General features: G+C 40.2%; 1 protein-coding gene across 8 annotated transcripts in view; it reads right to left on the reverse strand.

The window, feature by feature from the left end:
• Positions 1-23,322, reverse strand: part of IPCEF1 (interaction protein for cytohesin exchange factors 1) — a 207,317-nt gene that overhangs the window by 68,762 nt on the left and 115,233 nt on the right. For all 8 annotated transcript variants that reach the window (XM_055267777.2, XM_063632873.1, XM_063632863.1 and 5 more), the window contains one exon: positions 882-955. In XM_055267777.2, coding sequence (XP_055123752.1) covers positions 882-955 — 74 coding nt within the window. The remainder of the gene's footprint in view (positions 1-881; positions 956-23,322) is intronic.

A 23,322-nucleotide genomic window follows, 5' to 3' on the forward strand; every position in this document is an offset into this window, starting at 1 on the left:
CCACAGGAATCAACACTGGACGTGTGCAACCACACCACAGAGGCAAAGACTTAAAACTAACACCAGTTTACTAATCTCGTTAAAAGAAAACTACTCAATTGCTGCAACTAGTAACATAGGGCAAAAAGGAAGGCCCCTTTCTGATAAGACTGGAAAAGATGTCAAAGGTAGAAGAAATAATTTTTAAAAAGGTGAAAATGGACACATACGCAAAATATAGCAGACTGCTATCATGGGAGGAGCACTTGAATGAGGGTCTGTAGATACCTGGGTTTACAGCCAAGCCCTCTCATGAGATCTAAGCAGGTCACAGACTCTTTGGGCTGTTTCCTTCTCAGGAAAACCAGGACCATGAGCTGGTCATTTTTTTTTTGGTCCCTGTCAGTTCTGAAATCTTTTGCATTTAAATTAGATCAGAGTGTAATCTCCAAGCTTAAGATATCTCCGAAAATTCAATTCCAAGTGTGCATCTGACAACTCCATGAACTAAGAAAGAAAAACTGGTCTTGCTGGCATATCTGCAACTCGAGTGAGTCCTATTTAACTGCTTGTTCTTTTCTTTACTAGAACCGAAGCTTGACATCTGACCTCCCTGCCAGTCCTGAAGGGGGTTTATTCCATCACAGACACAGTCATCAACAACAGTCCATGCCAAGGCTTCGTGGGGGTTTTAAAATCCATCTGCTCCACAAAACGAAATTCCAGAAAATGAGAGGTTAAATGCTTCTATTTCTATGTAGGGTGCCAACCCATAATGCTTCAAATTCTCAGACATTCCGATGTTACCTTCACTCACTTCCAAATCACCATATCACTTGGTGAACATTATGAAGAGATGGTAGCCTGGCTCAGAATTTTGTGGAAGATGAGAGACAACTTACTGCTTTTTCTTGCATTCGGATGCTCTTTCCACAGTGAAATCAGGCAGGTTGACAAATCCATCAGCTTTCTCTGCCTGAAACAAATACATACCACAAATAGGAATGAATGCATCAATCCTGGGGATTAGTGTATTGAGATCATATACAGGGAATAGGGATGGTATAAATGAGATGAGGGATAATCAAGAGATACCAACCACCCTGAATCACCATGGAGGTGTCCCAGATACACAGCTCATGAGAAAGATTAATGTTCTCCTGATAAGTCACCCAGAATCTTTCCAAGAGAAGTGACATGACATGACACAGCTTAGGGATGGTCACCATATGGCAGGCATAGGACCTGCCTCCATCCGCCTCCTGTCTCCGTGGAAAACATAGCTAACCCAACAGAGTCATGTCTGCTGAGCCCATCAGCATCCACAGCATCTTCTATTCCTACGACTCTAGTCAGCTAGCACACAGGAAGAAACCTAACTAGCATTCTTGATATATATGGTGCCCAGAGCCCTGGAGTTAGCAAATCTACATTCCTATCATGGATTGACCACTTACTGGTTGTTGTGACTTAAATGAGCTCAGATAAATAAAACTGCTGAGAGTCACTCAACAAACATTATTTCCTCTCCCAAGTCTGTAGGCAGGGCCTTGGGGATTAAATCACAGAGCTACATCTTTCAGAACCTCAGTCCCATCATTGATTTCTGGGAATTCTTTCTACAAAGAAAAGACTGCAGAAGAAAATTACATTTATGAAGACGTAGCATAAATGTCACTTTACATCACCAAAAACATGTATAGGAAATATAATCACTGTCCCACCTCTCTAAGAATTTGTTAATCTGTGTTTTACAAATAAAGTTTAACTGAGCCACAACGAAGCTAGATTGTTGGTCACCCATAGAACTCAAATCTTCTTTCATCTACACTAGTGTCTCTGAACAGAGAAATAGAATCTACAAGCTTAAACATAAATGAGTCTGTGGTTATTGGGAGATGAGTAAAAATTGATTTTGAAAATACAATCTTAATTTTACAAGTCAGCTAGCTATTAAGTTAGTCTCATGGGTGCTTTTAGTTTACTTGATCATTCTGCTCTTTCCTTTATTGCCAACTAGAGTGCAACTTGCATTCTTTTCTTTGGAAAAATTAAACTGTGAGGCATCCAACCCTATGCCCATCTTCTCTCTCTTATGTGACTCAACTTATCTAAATTCTTCACCTGAAATGCCTTCCTCTTATAAGATTCAAAACTCAAGGCTGGGTGCAGTGGCTCATGCCTGTAATCCCAGCAGTTTGGGAGGCTGAGGCGCGTGGATCACTTGAGGTGAGGTGTTCACGTTCAGCCCAGCCAACATGGTGAAACCCTGTCTCTACTAAAAACACACACAAAAAATTAGCTGGTCACGGTGGTGGGCGCCTGTAATTTCAGCTACTTGGGAAGCTGAGGCTGGAGGTTAGTTTGAACCTGGGAGGTAGAGGTTGCAGTGAGGCGAGATCACGCCAGTGCACTCCAGTCTGGACAACAGAGTGGGACTCTGTCTTAAAAAAGAAAAAAAAAAAAGATTCAAAACTCAATTCTAATGGATACTCTCTTCTTTAAACATTATATATGCATATGTGTGTGTATACGGAGTGAATATGTATTCATTCATATGTATATTATATATATGCAGCTTCTCTCTTGATGGGCTTCTTAATTACTGGATGCTGATTCTCGAAGAGAATATAAGGTATTCAAAGAATACAGACTAAGTCAACTTTCTGTACAATGCACAGTGCTTCCTGTGGATTCTCATTCAGCCTTACAAAAAAGTATAGTTTTGAAAAACTATGTTAGGTCCCATCAATTCCACTTTTAGATCTACAGACTGAGTATCCCTTATTTGAAATGCTTGGGGACTGGAAGTGTTTTATATTTCAGAATTTTTCTGATTTGGGGATATCTGCATATACAAACAAGTCAAGCCTCCCAAATCTGAAAATCCAACACCCAGTGAATACTCCCTTTGAGCATCATGTTGGTGCTCAAAAACTTTCAGATTTTGGAACATTTTGGATTGGATTTTTGGATTACGGATGCTCAACTGTATGCCCAAAGGAATTGAAAAAGGGTACTCAAATACATGTGCAGCCCTGTTCACAAAGCACTCACAACAGCCAAAAGGTAGAAACAGCCCAAATGCCCATTACCACATAAATGGATAAATTAATTGTGCTATATCTATTCAATGAGATACTATTCAGCCTTAAAGAAGAATAAAGTACTAATACATGCTACGTGGATGAATCTCGAAAACCTTGTGTTAAGTGAAAGAAACCAGACACAAAAGCTCATCTCTCATATGATTCAATTTATATGAAATATCCAGAAGTGGAAATCCAGAGAGACAGAACACAGCTAGTTGGTAACTACCAGGGGCCCGGGCAGTAGGAAATAGGGAGCAGCTGCTCAATGGATAAGGGGTTTCCTTTTGGGGTGATGAAAATGTTCACAATCTAGATAGATGAGGGGGTTGCACAACGTTGTGAATGTATTACATGCCACTGAATTGCTCACTTTAAAGTAGTTAATGTTAGGTTGTATGACTTTCATTTCAATTTTAAGAATCTATGTTAGGCTAAGGCGTTTTTATGTAAATTTCCATAATTGACTTAGAAAGAAAAAAACATCACTTAGACTCAGCATTTGTTTCTACTTCCTCCTCCCATTCATTTCTGTATGTTCCAGAGAAACTGTAGAGACCAAAACTCCACCCATGTTGCTAAATCCCATCTACTGTTTTTAGTCCTCCCTTAATTGAACTCTAAGTGAAGCTGTATCTGTTCCCTCCCTCTGGAGCCACCCTCCTGTTGTGGCCTTTTTGACAACACATTACTGCTGCTCCCCTTTTTCCTCTAACTATGCCTTCTTCTCTTTCAGGGGTCTTGTTCTCCTGTCTGTTTCTTAAATGTCAGAGTTTCCTAGAGTTCTGTCCACAGACCTATTCTGTTTTTGTTCCAAAACTCTCTGTGGATGATCATACACACCCTCATGGCTTCATCTGTCATCACTGTACACACATATCCAAAACCCACACCTTGTATCACCACTGTCCACATATATCCAAAATCTCAAACTGGGATTCAATCCTGGAGCTCCTGTCCCAGATTTCCAACTGCCTAGTAAGCCTATTCCCATGGGCCCCGCAAGAGTAACAAATCCAAGATCAAACTCATTATCTTACTCCATAAAATGTCTATTCCTTTCTCCTGTGTTCTGGACTTCAGTGAACCAGATCACTTTCTAGCCAGTTGCCAAAACAGGACATGTGAGAGACATCCCCAACTCTTCCATTCACTTCTCAGTGCCCATGCAGGTAAACTCAAAGTTGTATCGTTGCTGCATCTGCTTAGGTCTTCAATCCATCCATTACCTACTGCCTCCTTCAACTTACCCTTAATGTTTTATTGAATTACTACAAAAGTCTCCTAAACTGTTCTCCTTCTCTATAATTCTGCCCTTTCATCAGATTTAGTGTCCAAATCACAGTCACAGTCACAGCAAATCTTTACATCATGAATATTCTTCATGGCACTGTTCTGATTAAATACCCTGCATGGTGTCCAGCTGCCCTCAGGTCAAGTCTAAATGCCTCAGCAGAGGATGAAAGACCCTTTATAATCAAGCCCTGATTAGTTCCACAATTTCATCTCTCCCCCTCCCCCATTCAACCAAAGACAAACAGAAAAATCAAAAACAAAGAAAAAACAATACTTCTGGCCGGGCGCAGTGGCACACGCCTGTAATCCCAGCACTTTGGGAGGCCAAGGTGGGTGGATCATCTGAGGTTAGGAGTTCGAGACTAGCCTGGCCAACATGGTGAAACTCCATCTCTACTAAAAATTACAAAAATTAGCCAGGCATGGTGGCAGATGCCTGTAATCCCAGCTACTTAGGAGGCTGAGGCTGAGGCAGGAGAATCGCTTGAACTGGGAGGCGGAAGTTGCAGTGAGCCGAGATCACACCACTGCTCTCCAGCCCAGAGTGAGACTCTGTCTCAAAACAAAAAAAAATTAAAAAATAAAAAATAAAATAATAAAAAAAGAAAAAACAATAGTTCCATGGAGCTGAATTAGAATCAGCACCCAATTTATGGCATGATTAGTTTCTAGACAACTAATTTGCAGTACAATAAATCAATCTCACATGATATAATACACAAATCAATCAACAAAAATGTAACGTACCTATATACACTTTTAGTAATATTTTTATTCATCTAAAAATAAAATTGGCCAGGCTCAGTGGCTCACGCCTGTAATCCCAGCACTTTTGGAGGCCAAGATGGGAGGATCACTTGAGCCCAAGAGTTCAAGACCAGCCTGGGCAACATGGTGAAATCCCATCTCTGCAAAGGTATAAAAATTAGCCGAGCATGGTGGCACACGCCTGTATTCCCAGCTACTTGAGAGGCTGAGGTGGGAGAATCACCTGAGCCCAGAGGTCAAGGCTGTCATGGGTTGTGATCACAACACTGCACTCCAGCCTGGGTGACAGAGTTAAAATGTGTCTCAAAAAAAAATTAATTAATTAAATTTAATCAGTGTAAAAAATAAATGGTAAATCTTCACTTGGGTGGATTCCTTTTCTGCATAAGTGAACCAGCTGAGATTCCCTTAAATAGGGGCGTAAATAAGTTTGGGTGAAAACACCTTAATGTTTCCCCAGGAAATTATCACTTTATAAGCAGAAGCTTTTTTTTTATTCTGAAGACAGTTGAGCTATATTCAAAATCACAGATAATTTGTGTCAAAAATGGTCCTTGCTTATTTGACTTGCAAAAAAAAAAAAATGCCTCAAAAATGACAATCACAGAGGGCAAATCCTGAGAGAATGACAGTGTTCTTCTCTTCCTCCTCCTTTTCCTCCTCCTACGCTTCTCCAGATCCCCGTTGCCTATTATATTAACTAAAATAACTTTGTTGAATGGGATCCTTCTTCTTCAATTCCTAACATTCTAAAAAGCTTCCTGCAGGCAGCCAAGCAGGGTGGCTCATGCCTGTAATCCCAGCACTTTGGGAGGCCGAGGCAGAAGAATCGCTTGAGCTCAGGAGTTCAAGACCAGCCCAGGCAACATAGGGAGACCTTGTCTCTATTTAAAAAAAAAAAAAAAAAGTTTTCTCCAAGTTCTATACTGGTACCTGCAAGCTTCCCTCGAAATCCTGATGTAATAAAAAACTTGTTCTCCTGCCAGATGTATCAAACCCATCCTTTGGCCATTGTGCAAACTTCTCTTTCCAAAGCTAGTCTTAAATTCAGAAGAAACACGTTCCTTTTCACTCTGTTTTATGATGTTCTATGATCTCAAAGGCCTTTCTCCTCACAATTCAGCCCATCTACTTTTCCCAGCATCTCTGATTTTGTTCATCTCAGTGGAGTGTCACGTACAGTTGCTGTCATTAGGCAGCATTAAATACATATTTCTATGAAAATGGCTGGTGTCACAACACTGGGGGAAATATAAAGGTTGCTGATCATCTCTCTGATATCATGAATCACTTCTAGAGTATTTGTCTCCTTTAAACACTCTGCTCTTGGCCAGATGTGGTGGCTCATGCCTGTAATCTCAAGTGCTTTGGGAGGCCAAGGCGGGAGGATGACTTGAGGCCAGAAGTTCAAGGCTGCAGTGAGCTGAGATGGCGCCACTTGCACTCCAGCCTGGGCTACAGAGTGAGACCCAGTCTCAAAACAAACAAACAAAAAACAGAGTAAAGGGTTCCAGGGTGTGCGCAAGGCAGGTTGCCTCCTGCTCCCTGGCCCTATAATGCCCTTCTACCTCATTCCCCTAGATAAGTTTCTAGGATTCAACTTAGGCGTGACCATTTCCAAAACTTTTTCCCTATTCCCTTAAGTCTGGACTAGGTGCCCCCGTCTGCCTCCAGCTCCAGAGGCGGCCCTCCCTTACAGGACCTCTCTTACTATATTTAATTATCTGGTTGTTTGTCTGCTTCTCCAATGGATTGTGAGTACCTAGAAGGAAATAACTGTGTTGTTCATACATATTATTTATAAGGTATGGAATAAATACATGTGAAATAAATAAATACATTTTATAAATGAATGAATGAACTATAATCTTTTTCCTCTGACAATAAAGTGTTAAAATGAGATACAGAAGGCAGTGTGGAAAAGTTTGCTGGTTTTTTGTTTTTTTTTTTTCTTTTTGAGACAGTCTCTCTCTGTTGCCCAGGCTGGAGTGCAGTGGCATGATCTTGGCTCATTGGAAGCTCCGCCTCCTGGGTTCACGCCATTCTCCTGCCTCAGCCTCCCAAGTAACTGGGACTACAGGCACCCGCCACCACACCCGGCTCATTTTTTGTATTTTTTTTTTTTAGTAGAGATGGGTTTCACTGTGTTAGCCAGGATGGTCTCGATCTCCTGACCTCACGATCTGCTTGCCTTGGCCTCCCAATGTGCTGGGATTACAGGCATGAGCCACCGCGCCCAGCAGTTTGGCAGTTTCTAAAAAAAGTAAGCATATAATTACCATACAACTGAGCTATTCTACTCCTAGGTGTCTACCCAAGAGGAATGGATGCAAATGCCCATGGAAAGGTTCGCATGCAAATCCTTATAGCAGCATTATTCATAATAACCCAGAACTGGAAACAACCTAAATGTCCATCAACTACTAAACAGAGTATGACACAGCCATACGATGAAATGCTATTTAATCATGAAAAGGAGCAAACCACTGACACTTGCTGAAACATGGATGAACCCTGAAAACATTCTGCTAAGTGAAAGTGACACACAAGCGATTAGTTATGACTGTGTGATTCCATTTCTATGAAATGTCCAGAAAGGGCAAATCTATAGAGACAGAAAGCAGGACAGTGGTTGCCTGCGGTTGGGGGTGGGAATTAACTGTAAATGGGGATGGGGGATCTTACTGGTACAATACAAATTATTTAAAACTGATTTATTATGACAGTTGCATCACTTGGTAAATCTACCAAAAATGAATGAACTGCAAATTTGAATAGGGTGAACTTTATGATACATAAAATGTACCTTCATAAAGCTGTTTTTAAAAACATGAGGTTCATCAGTTATAACAAATCTCCCATGCAGATGGGCATATTGATAATGGGGAGGTTGTGCTTGAGTGTGGGCACGGATCATATGGGAAATATCTGCACCTTCCTCTTAATTTTGCTGTGAGCCTAAAACTGCTCTAGAAAAATAAAGTCTTTTAGAAATTAACTAAAACAGGACATCAGATTTTAGAATTTACATGCAAAAATAAGTGTTCATTGCCACGATAACACTTGCCCTTTTCGTACCATAAGTATTTTGGAAAATATACAAAATTACTTCTTAGGTACCTACACATGTCAGAAAAGCAGAAGCGCTGACGAGGAGAAATGAGAGTGACGTGTATTCCCGAGTCTAAGTAGGTCAAAGAAGACCAAGCCAGAAACAGATGAATGGTAATATAGGAAACTGTCATGTAGTTCCTGGTTAAAAAATGAAAAGTAATATTATATCTCTATTTTCAATGAAACCATAGTTCTTTAATTCTAAAACCCTGATTTCTTTACACTTCAATAATTCTGAAATCAGAAGGCACCTTAGAATCTATGTATATTTTCATTGCAACATCTTCTCCCCTAAAACCTGCTATTAAATAAATTATAGGTCTTAAATAGAATCTTGAATTCAAGAAACAAAATTAGCTAAAAAAAATTTCTTTGTAATATACTTTTGTGTTTTTAAGTGAATATAGAATTGAAATTCTTGAAATTACCTTAAGCAAATTTAATGAGGTTACCCAGTGACTATCTGAATCAGGCGAAGCTGCAAAAGTCTCCATTTCTCCATATAAATCTATTGTTTTCTCAGTTACTCCCCAAAACGCCCAGGGCACTGGAAACAGATGAGGTCTAAACTCTGAGCTGAGCTGCCCATTCTCATGCCACCTTAGAACAGTTGTCTCTAGATTCTCACACTACACACAGACTCACGACCTCTAGAGAAATCTGAATTATATTCTTTAAAATAGAACGTAAAAGTAAAAGGAGATTGAAGAAAAGTTAGGATAAAATTCACTGTAAAAGTTCTAGTTCTATGGAGAAACAGTCATTCTCAAACATTGCTGGTGGTAATGCAAAATGGAACTCAACAGAAGGAAACTGGATAATAATTAGCAAAAATGCACTTGCCCATTAACCCAGAAATTCCACTTCTGGGATCTGTCCTAACTATACCTTGGAGAATATGTGGAATGACATGTGTATTGCAGCATTGGTTGTATTTACAAAGGATTGCAAAGAATGCAAATGTCTGTCATCAGGCGACAGTGGAATACACTGTGGTATCCACACGCAGTGAATAACTATGAAAAATGCCATACAACGCATAAAGCAATCTCTAGGACATAGTGAGAGAAAAAGTAAGGTGCAGTACTATATATTTAATATGCTAATTTTGTGTAAGAAAGGAGGAAGGGATTTGACTCAATATACACACTTGCTGTATTTGCGAAAAGAAACATGGAAAAATAAACCAAAAACAAATAGAAAAGGGGGAAGAGAGAGGATAGAGAACAGAGATGCGAAGGAGACTGACTTGGTTGTAACTTGTTATAGTTTTGACTTTGGAATCGGGTACATGATTGATTTTTTAAATCAAAAACAAACACGAAAAAGAAAAGCAATTCTCGAAATTAAAAACAAATAGAAAACTAATTGAATGTAAACATGGTGACATAGCCCCACACAAATAATCATTGCTCTGAGAGACCTCAGAACTTTGACTATACGTACTTCATGGCAAATAGGCTAAGTAAGGACTCTTCGTAGTGACATGTTATTATCATTTTTACATAGTCTACGTAGGTTTTTTTCATTTCTTCCCTTCTAAAATTGCACAGAATCTAAAGCTCCCCTCCTTCTCTCCATACAATAGCGTCCATGGCATTGCAACTCATCTGCCCCTTCCTTTCAGAAAAGGAAATATGAAGATTAGCACACCAACACAATCTACATTCTGCAACTATCACAGAGAGCTGCACGTATTAGCATCGGGCTGTGACAAACACTGCACCGAAAGAAAGAAAAAATGTCCGTGTTTTATTTTCTTCTAGATATCAGAAGCAGGCCGGGTAGGGAGTGCGCTCGGAATCCTTTTAAGAAATATAATAATCTTGAGTAACATCTAATAAGACCTAGCATTTATTGAGCGCCAAGCATATGCCAGTGAGGTAGTACTATGATCACAGCCTTAAGAGGAAAATTAATCCCATGCCAAGTGCCAGAACCTAGAACACCAAGCTAGTCTGGCATTATACCGTGGGAACCATCATGTGGTATTATTAAAGTGACAGGACTCAGACCAGGATCCAGCAACCAGTTGAATAATTCTAAAGACAAGACTGAAGAAATTCTTCAGAGCTAAAATAGGCTCAGGAACTGAAATGGGAGGAGGAGAGAATCTGCAGTCAACACATGGCACAGAAAAAAACAACCCTGGATTTGGAATTAATGTCTCGATGTAAGCCACTTACTCTGACATCCCAGGCAGAGTACTTAACCTCTCTGAGTCACTGTCCTCACAGTGAATAAGCAGCTATAACCAGCTTCTCCAGACTAAATGCAAATTAACATAGATGTGTGTAATAATGTAAAATTTGTTAAAGCTATAAAGAAATCCAAGAATTTATTATTATTAGTTCCTAGGAAAGCAGGAAAAGGGGTGAAAAGAAAACAAAAGAGAAGGAATGACCCAGAAATTAATGTAAAATAAGTTTTTTTTTTTTTTTTTTTTTTTTTTGAGATGGAGTCTTACTCTTGTCACCCAGGCTGGAGCGCAGTGGTGCGATCTCATCTCACTGCAACCTCCGCCTCCCGTGTTCAAGTGATTTTTCTGCCTCAGACTCCCAAGTAGCTGGGGTTACAGGCACGTGCCGCCACGCCCAGCTAATTTTTGTATTTTTAATAGAGACAGGGTTTCGCCATATTGGCCAGACTGGTCTCAAACTCCTGGCCTCAAGTGATCTGCCCGCCTCAGCCTCCTAAAGTGCAAAATAAGCTTTTTGACTGAGTGCATTGTAAGCTGAGCCCTCCGACTAGCTGTTTCTGTGTCTCAGCTCTCCTCTTTTTTCTTTGCATCAGATTAATGGTTAAAAAAAATTTTAGTTTATTTGGAGAATAATAATGCTAGTAAACTTACTATATTCTTCATGTATTATTTGGGGTATTTTTACAAAAATATTGTTGCATTTGGGTTTAGCTAACATTACCCTATGAATATAATTAGATTTAGATCCAGAGAGACTTTTTTCTTACAAACACCTAGAAATAGATATTCTACATAGACAACATTTGGTAAATGTTTTTGGCTAGAAAAAAGGCCCAATTTCCTACAGAACCCAGAGATTCTTGGCATTGATTATAAAAACAGATGGAAAGAATTGATTATGCTAATGAGGATGGTTCTGGGGATACTGAGGCTCCAACAGGGGGAAAAGGGGAGGGTTCTGCAGGAAGGAGATCACTTACTCTCAGTGACCCTGACACATGCCCTGTCCTTACCACTCAGGGCACACTGGCAAGACTTCCTGCCACCAGCACCTGCATCTCACTGTGGGAAAGCTTCTCTGGCTGCCCTATTCCACTCTTTCACCTGTGCAGAGGTCCTCGGAGATCGCTGCTCCTGGGACGAGCTTTCAACCAGCAACGAATGGGACTTGGGGCAGAAATGCCCCCAGCTAGGCTGGATGTCATGGCTCACACCTGTAATCCCAGCACTTTGAGAGGCCAAGGCAGAAGGATCTCTTGAGGCTAGGAGTTCAAGACCAGCCTGGGCAACATAGTGAGACATCTCTCTAAAAAACATACAAAAATTAGCAAAGCACAACTGTGTGCACCTGTGGCCTCAATTATGCAGGAAGCTGAGGCAGGAAGATTGCTTGAGTCCAGGAGTTTGAGGTTGCGGTGAGCTATGATCACACCACTGCATTCGAGCCTGGATGACAGTAAGACCCCATCTCTAAAAAAAGAAAAATACATAAGTAAACAAATCAATATCCCAGTTCCTTTTTCCCTTAGTGTGAAAACTCTGGGGTACATGTTTTTCACAGGCTCCCAGGGTTCCCCAAAAGGATGAAGTTTTGCTTACCCACAGTCACACCCTGCTTGCTAAGAAGAATTTTATTAACTAACTTTTCTACCCTCTCCTACTTCCCTATTCCCTTTCCGAGTATCTCCTGGATCACTTCTCAAGTAAACTGCTAGCACCCAAATCCTCTTCTCAAGAATCTGCTTCTGGGAAACCTAAACCAGAATGCTATTTGCCTTGCAGAAAACATTCCCTCCCATGAACAGCCCAACTGCTCAGCACAACAATCCCTCCTTACTATTCCCTCCTAAAAGTCAACCAAGGATATGGCTCTCTCACTATGACATTACATCATATTTAGGTGGTGACCAAGAAGTGGCTGTCATCCTGTTCTATGCTTTGTAAGTCACCTCTCCTAGCTAGCCACTCACAATCTTTCATTCTCTCCTTATGGAGAAAGAGGGAAAAGGCTCTGAAGTAAGGAGACCACTTGGAGCAAAATCATATTTTAAGTGAAATTAAGTTACTAGTGAACTTTCAGGTAGTCTGATATACAAAGACAGTAATTACCTTCTGAAATGTAATTTTCAAAAATGATTAAGATGGAAACCTCAAAATTTAAAAGAGTTTTGTGTGATTGTTCTCTGCCGTGTAAAATCCTTAGCTTCTGCTCAGTCTCATCTCTGCCCTATTCTTTTGGAAGCTTTAAAACCCCAAATGTGCTATTGTTTTCACATATATGGGCTGGTCTCTGCAGCAGCGTAGTCAAAAAAAGAAAGAAAACAATACATATGAAGGAAAGGTTTTAAAGGAATCGGAAGAAATTTGATAAGATCTCACCACTACAGACTAAATTATATCTCTTGCTATCTAATTCATCTACCATCCATGGTTATTGCATGAGTTGGGAGAAGAATAGATAAAGAAGCACCATTTAAGAAAATTTAAAATCAGGTGCCTTCTCTTTGAATATTAGAGATTTAGAAGTAATAGGCCGGGCATGGTGGCTCACGCCTGTAATCCCAGCACTTTGGGAGGCCAAGGCGGGCAGATCACCTGAGGTCAGGAGTTTGAGACCAGCCTGGCCAACATGGCGAAAACCCGTCTCTACTAAAAATACAAAAAATTAGCCGGGCATGGTGGCAGATGCCTGTAATCCCAGCTACTTGAGAGGCTGAGGCAGGAGAATCACTTGAACCTGGGAGGCAGAGGTCGCAGTCAGCTGAGATCGCGCCATTGCACTCCAGCCTGGGCGGCAAGAGCAAAACTCCATCAAAAAAAAAAAAAGTGGCGAAGACAAAGTTAAGTCTTTTAAAATCACAGTCAGTACAACACATAATCTTGCCTTCATGCAATGTGAAGTTATCAAATGCTTCAGGAACTTTCAAATCTCTTCAAGCTGTTTTCATGAGTTCATGAGTTTCGTGTGTACTATTAAAATACACCACCACCACCACTACTAAGAAAATCCGGTTCAAAAATGGCAAAAGATATTTCTCCCAAGAAGATAAGGAAATGGCCAATAAGCACATGTAAAAGATGCTCAAGGTCACTAGTCATTAGGAAAAGGCAAATCAAAGCCACCGTGTGATGGTACCTCACACCCATTAGGATGGCGACTGTAAATAATTAATTAAGTGACAAGCACTAGTGAGGATGTAGAGAAACTGGAACCCTTGTGTACTATGGTTGGGAATGTAAAATAGTGTAGCTGCTCTGCAAAATTGCATGGTAGCTCCTCAAAAACAATTAAGATAGAACTACCATATGATCCAGTAATTCCACCTCTAGGTATAAAACCAAGAGAATTGAAAGAAGGATCTCAAAGAGGTATTTGTAGGCCCGTGTTCATAGCAGCATTATTCACAATAGCCAAAAGGTAGAAGCAACCCAAGTGTCTGTCAACAAATATGAATGAATAAACAAAATGTGGTACACACATCAATGGGATAAGATTCAGCTTAAAAATGAAGACAATTCTGAGACCTGCTACCACATGGATGAACCTTGAAGACATTATGCTAAGTAAAATAGGCCAGACACAAAAGGATAAATACTGTATGATTCCACTTATAGGAGGGAACTACAGTAGCCAAATTCATAAAGACAGACAGTAGAATGGTGGTTGCCAGGGACTGGGAGGAGAAGAAATAGAGACTTATTATTTAATAGGTACTGAGTCTCAGTTTTCCAAGATGAAAAGAGTTCTGGAGATGGATAATGCTGACGGTTGCACAGTAATAAGAACTTATTTAACGCCACTCAACTATACCCTTAAAAATGGCTAAGATGGTAAACGTCATTAAAAAAATTTAATTTTAGAGCTACAACTCTGAAATCGTTATTTGTCAGTAAAGAATGAAAATGCATTTGCCATGGTAAGTTTTACAAGATTCAAGGTGTGAAAATATCAGTGGCTGATGTGCTGTTAATGAGCACCATCACTTTCACAGGTAACAGACATCTACTCATGCTTCTGCTGAACAGACAGACATAGAGGTGAGGCTCAGAGATGGTGGGTGGTTTGCCTAGACTGTCAATGAGCCTCAGCATCAGGGTAGAATCAGGGCAGAATTAAAATTGGATGCATTCTCTTTCGAGGGAATGTAGAGATTTCGACATTGTGAGCCCAGGGTTATCTTCCCCTGTAGCGTGCCTCTTCCTTGAGTCTTTTTTAAAGACATCGTTTCAAACATGTTTCCCTAAATTCTGACTCCTTACAGACATATTCAATATCTGTTTAAACTTTCCACTCTATGGTTTCCTTTTGAAATCTTCTTGAAACATGCTCTATGGAAGATTAAACACAGCAGCACAGTGATAAATGAGTCTATCATTTAGCTTGTCTGTAGAAGAAGCAGCTGGAACCTGACCCTTAAAAGAGCTTGCTCCAGACAGATGATAAATCTTCAGATAAAGACTTCTCAGGAAAATCCTCAAACCTAATGAAAAGTTCAGCTCATCCCATGGGCCACTTCGCATTCTGTTGCTTGGGAAATGTGCCCACACCCTCACCACTAACTCATGTGTTAACTGAACTCTTCCTCCAGGGTGGAAAACTCTGTATTGACGAGTACCCAATATCTTCTAGTCCATTCCCATCTTGTAGCTTAAAATCACCCTTTACACGGGGTCAGTAGGTGTATTTTTGGACTTTCCTACACAGGACAGGTCATAGTCACTGAGAGAAACCTTTCCTGGTGTCTGAAAATTCCTAGCACAATTCTTCTGCATCCTAAATTCTCAATATTTAGGCAAACACATTGCTTTTGTTTGTATATATTCCTTTGATTTTTTAAATATTGCTTTTAGCTGCATTCAATCTTCTCAAAGTAGCTTTGAATAATATAGAGATAGTGTTCTTGGTCAACATTTACTTGCAAGAAAATAGATGCATAGAGATTTGCATCACTGACTTAGAGCTACAAGACCTCATAATAAAGTACAGGACTAGAATCCAGGTGCCATTTGTCCCTTATACCATGCTGCCAAAATCCACCTTACTGCTGGCTTGCTTCAAGAATGATCAAATTATATACACACACATATACATACGTATGTTTATACACATGCATATCTGTATATATGTTAATATCTATACACATACATATCTATATATGTGTCAATATTTATACATTTATGCACTATAAATATCAATTCAATATATATCAATTTATATTTAAGTTAGTGTGTATGCACTTATATACTCTATTTCCTGTTAACGATTTTAAACGATTTTAAGATAAAAGCCATTTTTGATTTTACATTCTATGCATTGGCAAATCAACTATCATATATTCATATATAGTTCTTACAGCCATCAGAAATGATGTTGTGGATATACATGTATCAACACGGAAATATGTTTCTATGTATTACTTAGTGAGAAAATCAAGTGACAACAGCATCATGCATCATATTATTTTATTTTTGTAAAACATAGAAACAAATGCTTGGAAACACATACAACAAAATGTCTAAACTCGTGCCATGGTGGTAGGAACTTTTATGTTTTTTTTTTTTTTTTTTTTTTTTTTTTTTAGATGGAGTTTCGCTCTTGTTGCCCAGGCTAGAGTGCAATGGTGCTGTCTCGGCTCACCGCAACCTCCGCCTCCCGGATTCAAGCGATTCTCCTGCCTCACTCGCCCGAGTAGCTGGAATTACAGGCATGCACCACCATACTGGGCTAATTTTGTATATATACATATATTTTAATACAGACAGGGTTTCTCCATGTTGGTCAGGCTGGTCTCAAACTCCCGACCTCAGGTGATCCGCCTGCCTTGGCCTCCCAAAGTGCTGGGATCACAGGCATGAGCCACTACACCCGGCCAAGCCTGTATGATCTTCATTCATTTATTTCTCTCTGCCTGTTTGCTTCCATGTCTGCCTTCTTTTTTTATTTCGCTTACCTCTATTTTCAAATTTTTCCTATGAGCACATACTACTGTATAAACTTTTTTATAATTTTTATTTTAATTTTTAGCTGTTTTTTAAGAGATGGGGTCTCACCATGTTGACCAAACTGGTCTCAAACTCCTGGCCTCAAGTGATCCTCCTGTCTCAGCTTCCCAAAGTGCTGGGATTACAGGCGTGAGCCACCATGCCTGGCCCTATTGTATAATCTTTTAAAGCATTTTTCAGTTACTTTAAATTTCCAAAAAGCAAAAAGTTGGATTCTATATTGTTGTTTTTTTAAAAAAAAGAAGTTGTGGAAACACCAACAAAAGTACTATGCACTGTCCACCAGAGCAAAGAGGGAGGCTGTGTCCCCTGAGTGGGCATTTCACTGCTGTGAGCTAAGAAGACTGTCCTCTAAAATACCCCAGCCATGGCATTCACTCTGGCAATGCCCAAGCATATCACTGCCTTCTGAGAACAAGACAAAAGAAACCAACATTTCCTGGCTCTCGGTGTTCCACAATTAATTTTGAAAAGTTTGGAAAGAATTTAAAGGAAAATAATATTGGCAACATGAGCAATTGTTCCCACGTTACATGGAGTTAGCAACAAGAAGTTATTGAGAACTGCCTATCCCAACTACAGATAATGGGGCCATAAAGCTATGACAGGGGAACCATTATTTTAGAAATACATTCAAGGATCGGCAAAGGAAAATAATTGTTAGAACACAATAATACATTAGAGACAGTAAATAAACTAAATGTCCATTTAAAAATTCATTTCCACGCATGTGAAATTAGAACATCAGAAGTAACAGAATTCAAGAAAGTCCTCAATCATTCTAACATTTAGGTTTCCAAATGTTAACTAAGCAAGCATTTTTACCCCTTTGATCCATGAGTCATTGTCTTGTGGTAAACCGGTCACCTACAGCTGCTGAAATGTCACGTTTTGCCCTGTCTAGACATGTCAACATTCCACCTTCTCATTCTCCTTTCTAATACAAATTCTAGGAACATATGTTGGCCAAAAGTTCATCAATTTCACATCGTTAATTTGAATTGTCTTCACGGAAGAAACCTTTTTTTTTTTTTTTGAGACGTAGTCTCGCTCTGTCACCCAAGCTGGAGCGCAGTGATGTGATCTCGGCTCACTGCAACCTCCGCCTCCCATGTTCAAGCAACTCTCTTGCCTCAGTCTCCCAAGTAGGTGGGACTACAGGCATAGCCACCACGCCTGGCTAATTTTTATATTTTTAGTAGAGGGGGGTTTCACCATGTTGGCCAGGCTGATCTTGAACTCCTGATCTTCAGTGATCTGCCCACCTCAGCCACCCAAAGTGCTGGGACTACAGGCGTGAGCCACCACACCCAGCCTTAAAGAAACATTTCAAAACATTGGAATTTTGTTTGGGATACGCTCAGAGGCTGGTTCTTGGCTAAGACAATAAATATAGAGTTCAAATAAATTAAAAGCTCATAATTCTCATTTTGGTAGAAGTCTGGGAACACATCAGTGTTCAATAATAATGCTCAATTTAATTAGTTGATTCATACGACTAACTGATAATTAAGTAATGTAATAATTAAGCAATTCCTTAAAAAAATACTGGTACATGCTCTGTACCTGCCAACTTCTAGGATATAGAGACACAGTTTAAATCAGACAAAGAATACGTCCTCTGCTGCTTATGTTGTAGCTGGGGGAGAAAGAATATAATAAGCTATGACTAATGTATTCATAAATTCCTATAAAATTTTTTTGAATCTATTGTAAACTCACTCAGACATTTTCCAGAATGTATGCTAATCTATGCCTACTGATGAAAGGTTCAGAAGACTTAATGTCACTTTCCCAGGGAAAATTAATCTGTTCTTTATTTTTCTTGAGCTGAAAAAAAAAGGTACTCTATATTTACTGAAACTTTCAGAATAGTTGTCTCATGAAAAGAGAAAATTTTGACTTTCAAGTAACATTTTCTACATGGGTAAATTCTGCCCAATGTAAAAAGTGATTAGATCTTCACTACAGAGATTCTCATAAAACTGATTTCGAGAAATATGCCTTCCAAAGTTAAGATCCTCTGAAATTCACATGAAGTATGCATGCAGCTAGAGATGGAACACATCTCATACAGTTACTTCAATCCCCAAACATGCAAAACATTCACCATTCAGAAAGTAAAGGAGAAACACAATCACAATTGTGCAGACACATTGGATCCTCAAAGAACATTAAAGTCTCTGTAATATATACTAAACCAGATATTAACCTACAAACCTCTTCAGTTTGTCTAAAGTTTTTATGGAATAGATAGTTGGGGCCAGGTGCGGTGGCTCATGCCTGTAATCCCAGCACTTTGGGAGACTGAGGCGGGCAGATCATGAGGTCAAAAGATCGAGACCATCCTGGCCAACATGGTGAAACCCTGTCTCTTCTAAAAATACAAAACTTAGCTGTGCATGGTGGTGCACGCCTGTAATCCCAGCTACTCAGGAGGCTGAGGCAGGAGAATCGCTTGAACCCGGGAGGCGGAGGTTGCAGTGAGCCAAGATCGTGCCACTGCATTTCAGCCTAGCAACGAAGTGAGACTCCATCTCAAAAAAAAAAAAAAAAAAAAAAAGAGAGAGAGAAACAGATACTTGGATGATTCATTTTTTCTAATCAAGGCCCAGGGGCCTCAAGGCTTCCTTGAACTGGTGATGCAATGGCACAAATGGTGTCAATAAATGAAAACTAAAAAACACAAGTATCTAATAACTTTATACAAAGAAACAATGTACAAAACTAAAATACACCAAAAAAAGTAAGCAACGGTGAATCTAAATGAAATTCCACCCTTCTTAGTCACAAACTCTTTGTCCCTCAGTTCTCATATTATTTTCCCAGTCTCCCCAGGCTCTAAAACTTGGAATCATGCTTACTTTAGCCTCAAATTTTTTGTGTCTTATATCCAACCATTCTTCATACCTTGCCCCTTTTTATTTGCATAGTATGTCCTAAATTCTCACTGTTGGCACTCTAGTCCAGGAGCTCATGTCTGAATGCCTGCATTTTCTCACCATCTCCTAACTGGCCTTGTGGCAGCTCCCTCACTCTCCAAAACATCCAATTTATTGCTGCTAGGTTCATATTTTTCACATGCCAATTTCACGAGCTCACCTTCCAGCTCAAGAATAGGCAGTGGCTCCCTACTGCCTGCTGGATCAAACCAAATTCCTACACTATCACTACGTGTCTCAGTCCCCCATTCACTGGCCCTAAGTCACCTCTAAATGGAGAAGCCATGCAGCCTGGGGAAAAGAGCCTGGCTTTGTTGTTGGGAAACCTTTGTTTTAAATCCCAGCTCTGCTATTTACTCCTTATGAGACTTTGAGCAAGTTACTTAAATTCCCTGAGCTTCAGTAAACTCCCTTGAAAAATGGGAATAATAAAATCTATCTTGCTCGGCTATTATGAGAATTCAATATAATCGCTAACACAGTGGGTTGGCACACCTCGTTTATATTTTCATTCCTTTGTTCACCTTAGTCCCCAGAATGCGCGTCTCCCACCTCTACTTCTCAAAGATCCTAATAATGTGTTAGGAAAACGGGAGCAGCTGTGCAGGACCTAATCGGAACCTTGGGGCCTTTCCAGCAAATTCAGATTGCTGCTTTTCTCATATCTGTTTTTAAGAATAGAGGTGGAAATCCTTTCCTGGAAAATTATTTTCTGTCAAAATCAGTCCTTACGCATGACTCCATTTCTCGAAATTCCCATGGGCAATGTAAATGCCGAAGATTCTTAATTTTTATTTATATATGAAATCAAGAACTATTAATTGAGAGCCTATTAACTGGCAGACACAGAGTAAGTTGCTGAAGATATACCCATGATCTTGTCCTACAGAAATGATCAATTATGGAAAACAGCAAGTCTGACAAGCAAGTACCCAAAAAAGAGGACAAGTATGATAGTATGAAAAGTATAGGCCAGGCGCGGTGGCTCACACCTGTAATCCCAGCACTTTGGGAGGCCAAGGCAGGCGGATCACTGGAGGTCAGGAGTTCGAGACCAGCCTGGCCAAGATGGTGAAACCTTGTCTCTACTAAAAATACAAAAATTAGCCGGGCATGGCGGTGCATGCCTGTAATCCCAGCTACTCGAGGAGGCTGAGGCATGAGAATCGCTTGAACCTGGGAGGCAGAGGTTGCCCTGAGCCTAGATAATACCATTGTACTTCAGCCTAGGCAATAGAACAAGACCCTGTCTCAAAAAAAAAAAAAAAAAAGAAAAGAAAAGAAAAGTATAGGCCGCTCAGGGAGCAGAGAGAGGAAGCCAAATTTAGGTCAGGGGAGAAGGTACGTACCTCTAGAAGGCTATTTAAGCTAAAATTTGACCTCTGAGGAGGGATAAGCTTGATGGAATTGGATAGGAGAAAGACTTCAGTGCGTGGAGACAGAGTTTTCTGAGCAGAGAAACAGCATATGCGAAGGCTTAGAGAGAGCCAGCCCACGTGCTAACAGGAATTGAAGGAAGTGCCATCTTTAAATGGATAGGGCTGACAAGCGTGAGGAAGTAGAAAAGGTTCCAGTTAAGGTGATTCCCATAAGCCAGGAAGTGAATTTGTACTTTCTCGTGAGGGCAAGGGAAAACAAAACTGTGGATTTTAAATCCAACATTTTACCAGCCTGGATTTCTATGGCTGTTAAACTTGCATATGGTTGTGTAGGACTTGGTGAGTAATCTTGTATGCTGTGTCACACTCTAAGCACATAATATGTGGTGTGAAAAATGGCAGATGAGCCTCTGGACTTGACCTTTCTCAATGAATTCTAGGTAGTACAGTTCGAAGTAGCAACGTGTGGTGAAAGAAAAAGGTAGACTATGCATCAGGTAACTGGGTAACAACAGCACAAAACAGAAGAGAGGTTAGGCTGGTCTTCCCAGGCAGTGTCAGGGAACGATAGAGAGAGAAAAGCAAAGAGATTCAATGACAATGAGATCACACGTAATTTCAAAGGAGAATTGCCCTAAATTTCATTTCTAGAGCTGTTCTCTCAGAACCCCGTTGAAGGCAGAAAACAGGGTGGTCTTAATGGTGTCATGTATCCTGGCCCCGAGAGGGAGTCGGATTGGCATGCTATAAGTCATGGGCTTAGGAGTCCAAGGGACCTGAATGTGAATCTGTTTTTTTCCATTTACTCCCATGTGACTTGGGACAATTGACGCAGTCTCTCTGCATTTCAGTCTGTCCCACTTTCAAAACGTGGAGACAATTACTACCTCTCAGGGTGATTTTGAGGAGTAAATGAGAGCATATATGCAAGGTACCTTGAATCATCTATCCCTTGGCCTAGAGTAGACACTAAGAAACAGGTGGCTTTTCCTAAGATGCTATGGACTCTGCTACCTCTCAGCATTAGGCTATATGAGGATGTGTAGGCACGGGGCTGGTCGTAACCCAAGGTTAAGGAACATGGAAGGTAGAATTAGAATTCTGCCCTTAGGTGCTTAGGCTTAGGTGCTTTGAGAGCGACTTTGTTGAATCTGAATTCTTTTAAGTGGCAGAAAGTAAATAAAGCTTCTTGGCTTGACAGGACGTGCTTGGGTCTTATTTCACAGCTGGTGTCCACACAGACAAGAGGAATATCACTGCTAATTAAGCATTCATTGAGTAGCCTTTTGTCCCCCACAATAAACATATAATTAAGCTTCGGGGTGTGTGTGTGTGTGTGTGTGTGTGTGTGTGTGTGTGTGTCTTTGTGGTAGAGAGGAAGAGAGAGGGAGAATTCCTCTACATACCATTAGTTTTATAACCATTAGTTTGCATACCATTAGTTTAATCCTATAGTTCCCTAGCCAGATAACGGCAAGCTTATTCTCCATTCAGTGCTGCTAACCCAACTGTATTCAAGTACATGCTTTGCAACCTGAATATTGCTTTCTATGTTGCCATGAAAGCAAGCCAGGGCAGGAATGTGTGAGTGTATCTAAGGCTCTATCCCTTTCCTCTTTCTAGCCTAGTCTGTCAACACTGCTGCTCCTTGTGGAAGCATGAAGTTCCTAATGCCTAAAATAGGTAACTCATTTCTCCTCTAAGAGAAATCATAAGCTGAATGAGCTGATGAGGCCAAGCCAGCCCAATCTGGAAGCCTGTGTGGTTCAGAAGGACTTCCTTTAAATTCTGTGAAGACAGGGACAGCAGCCAGAATATATTTGCTAAATAATTTGATTCCCTGAGAAGATGAACGTCCTGTTTCTATCCGAGCTTTATTACTTCCCACAGACATGCCAAGCTCCATCAGCATCCAATCTTTCCAACAGCCTCTGGAAATGCCCTGACCACTATTAAAAGGTAAATCAGTAGGTTCTCCCATGTTATAAAAGATGTAGAGGACTATCGCTTGCCACAACTACCCCAAAACAAGGGCCTGAAATAATATGAAACAAAAAGGAGACATTTATATTAACCTTAGTTCCTCTTAAGAAGGAACCTGTATTTGTTTAGGAAAACTCTCTTACAATAGAAGGCAAGACGGCAGACCCAGGTTGCCTTGATTTGGGTAAAACCATACCCAAGATGAAGAATGTATTCAGGAGGGGAGAAGAAAAGAGAGAAAAAGGATGCCAGTGGAAAACTGCACACTCTGCCAGTGACTTTTTGTGAATCCCTTAAAACTTTGATAAAGTTGTTATAACTCACCAAATGCTTGAAAAAAAGTGTATTTTTACGGAACCCAAAGAGGAGCTTTGTGCCACATTTTTCATGAGGTGAAGCTGGAGCAGTAAGTTTGGGGGCAGAGGAGCAAAGAGGAGAGTGCTTACTACCAGCACTGGAATTGGATTTGGGTCCGGTTTAACCAAATCTTTAATGAACAGGTGCCCAGGTGTATGTGAGTAACAAAAATTGATTAGTGGCCAGTGAATGTAAATTTATCAACTAAAAAT

The sequence above is a fragment of the Symphalangus syndactylus genome, chromosome 2 (assembly GCF_028878055.3).
Source record: "Symphalangus syndactylus isolate Jambi chromosome 2, NHGRI_mSymSyn1-v2.1_pri, whole genome shotgun sequence".
Classification (NCBI taxonomy): domain Eukaryota; kingdom Metazoa; phylum Chordata; class Mammalia; order Primates; family Hylobatidae; genus Symphalangus; species Symphalangus syndactylus.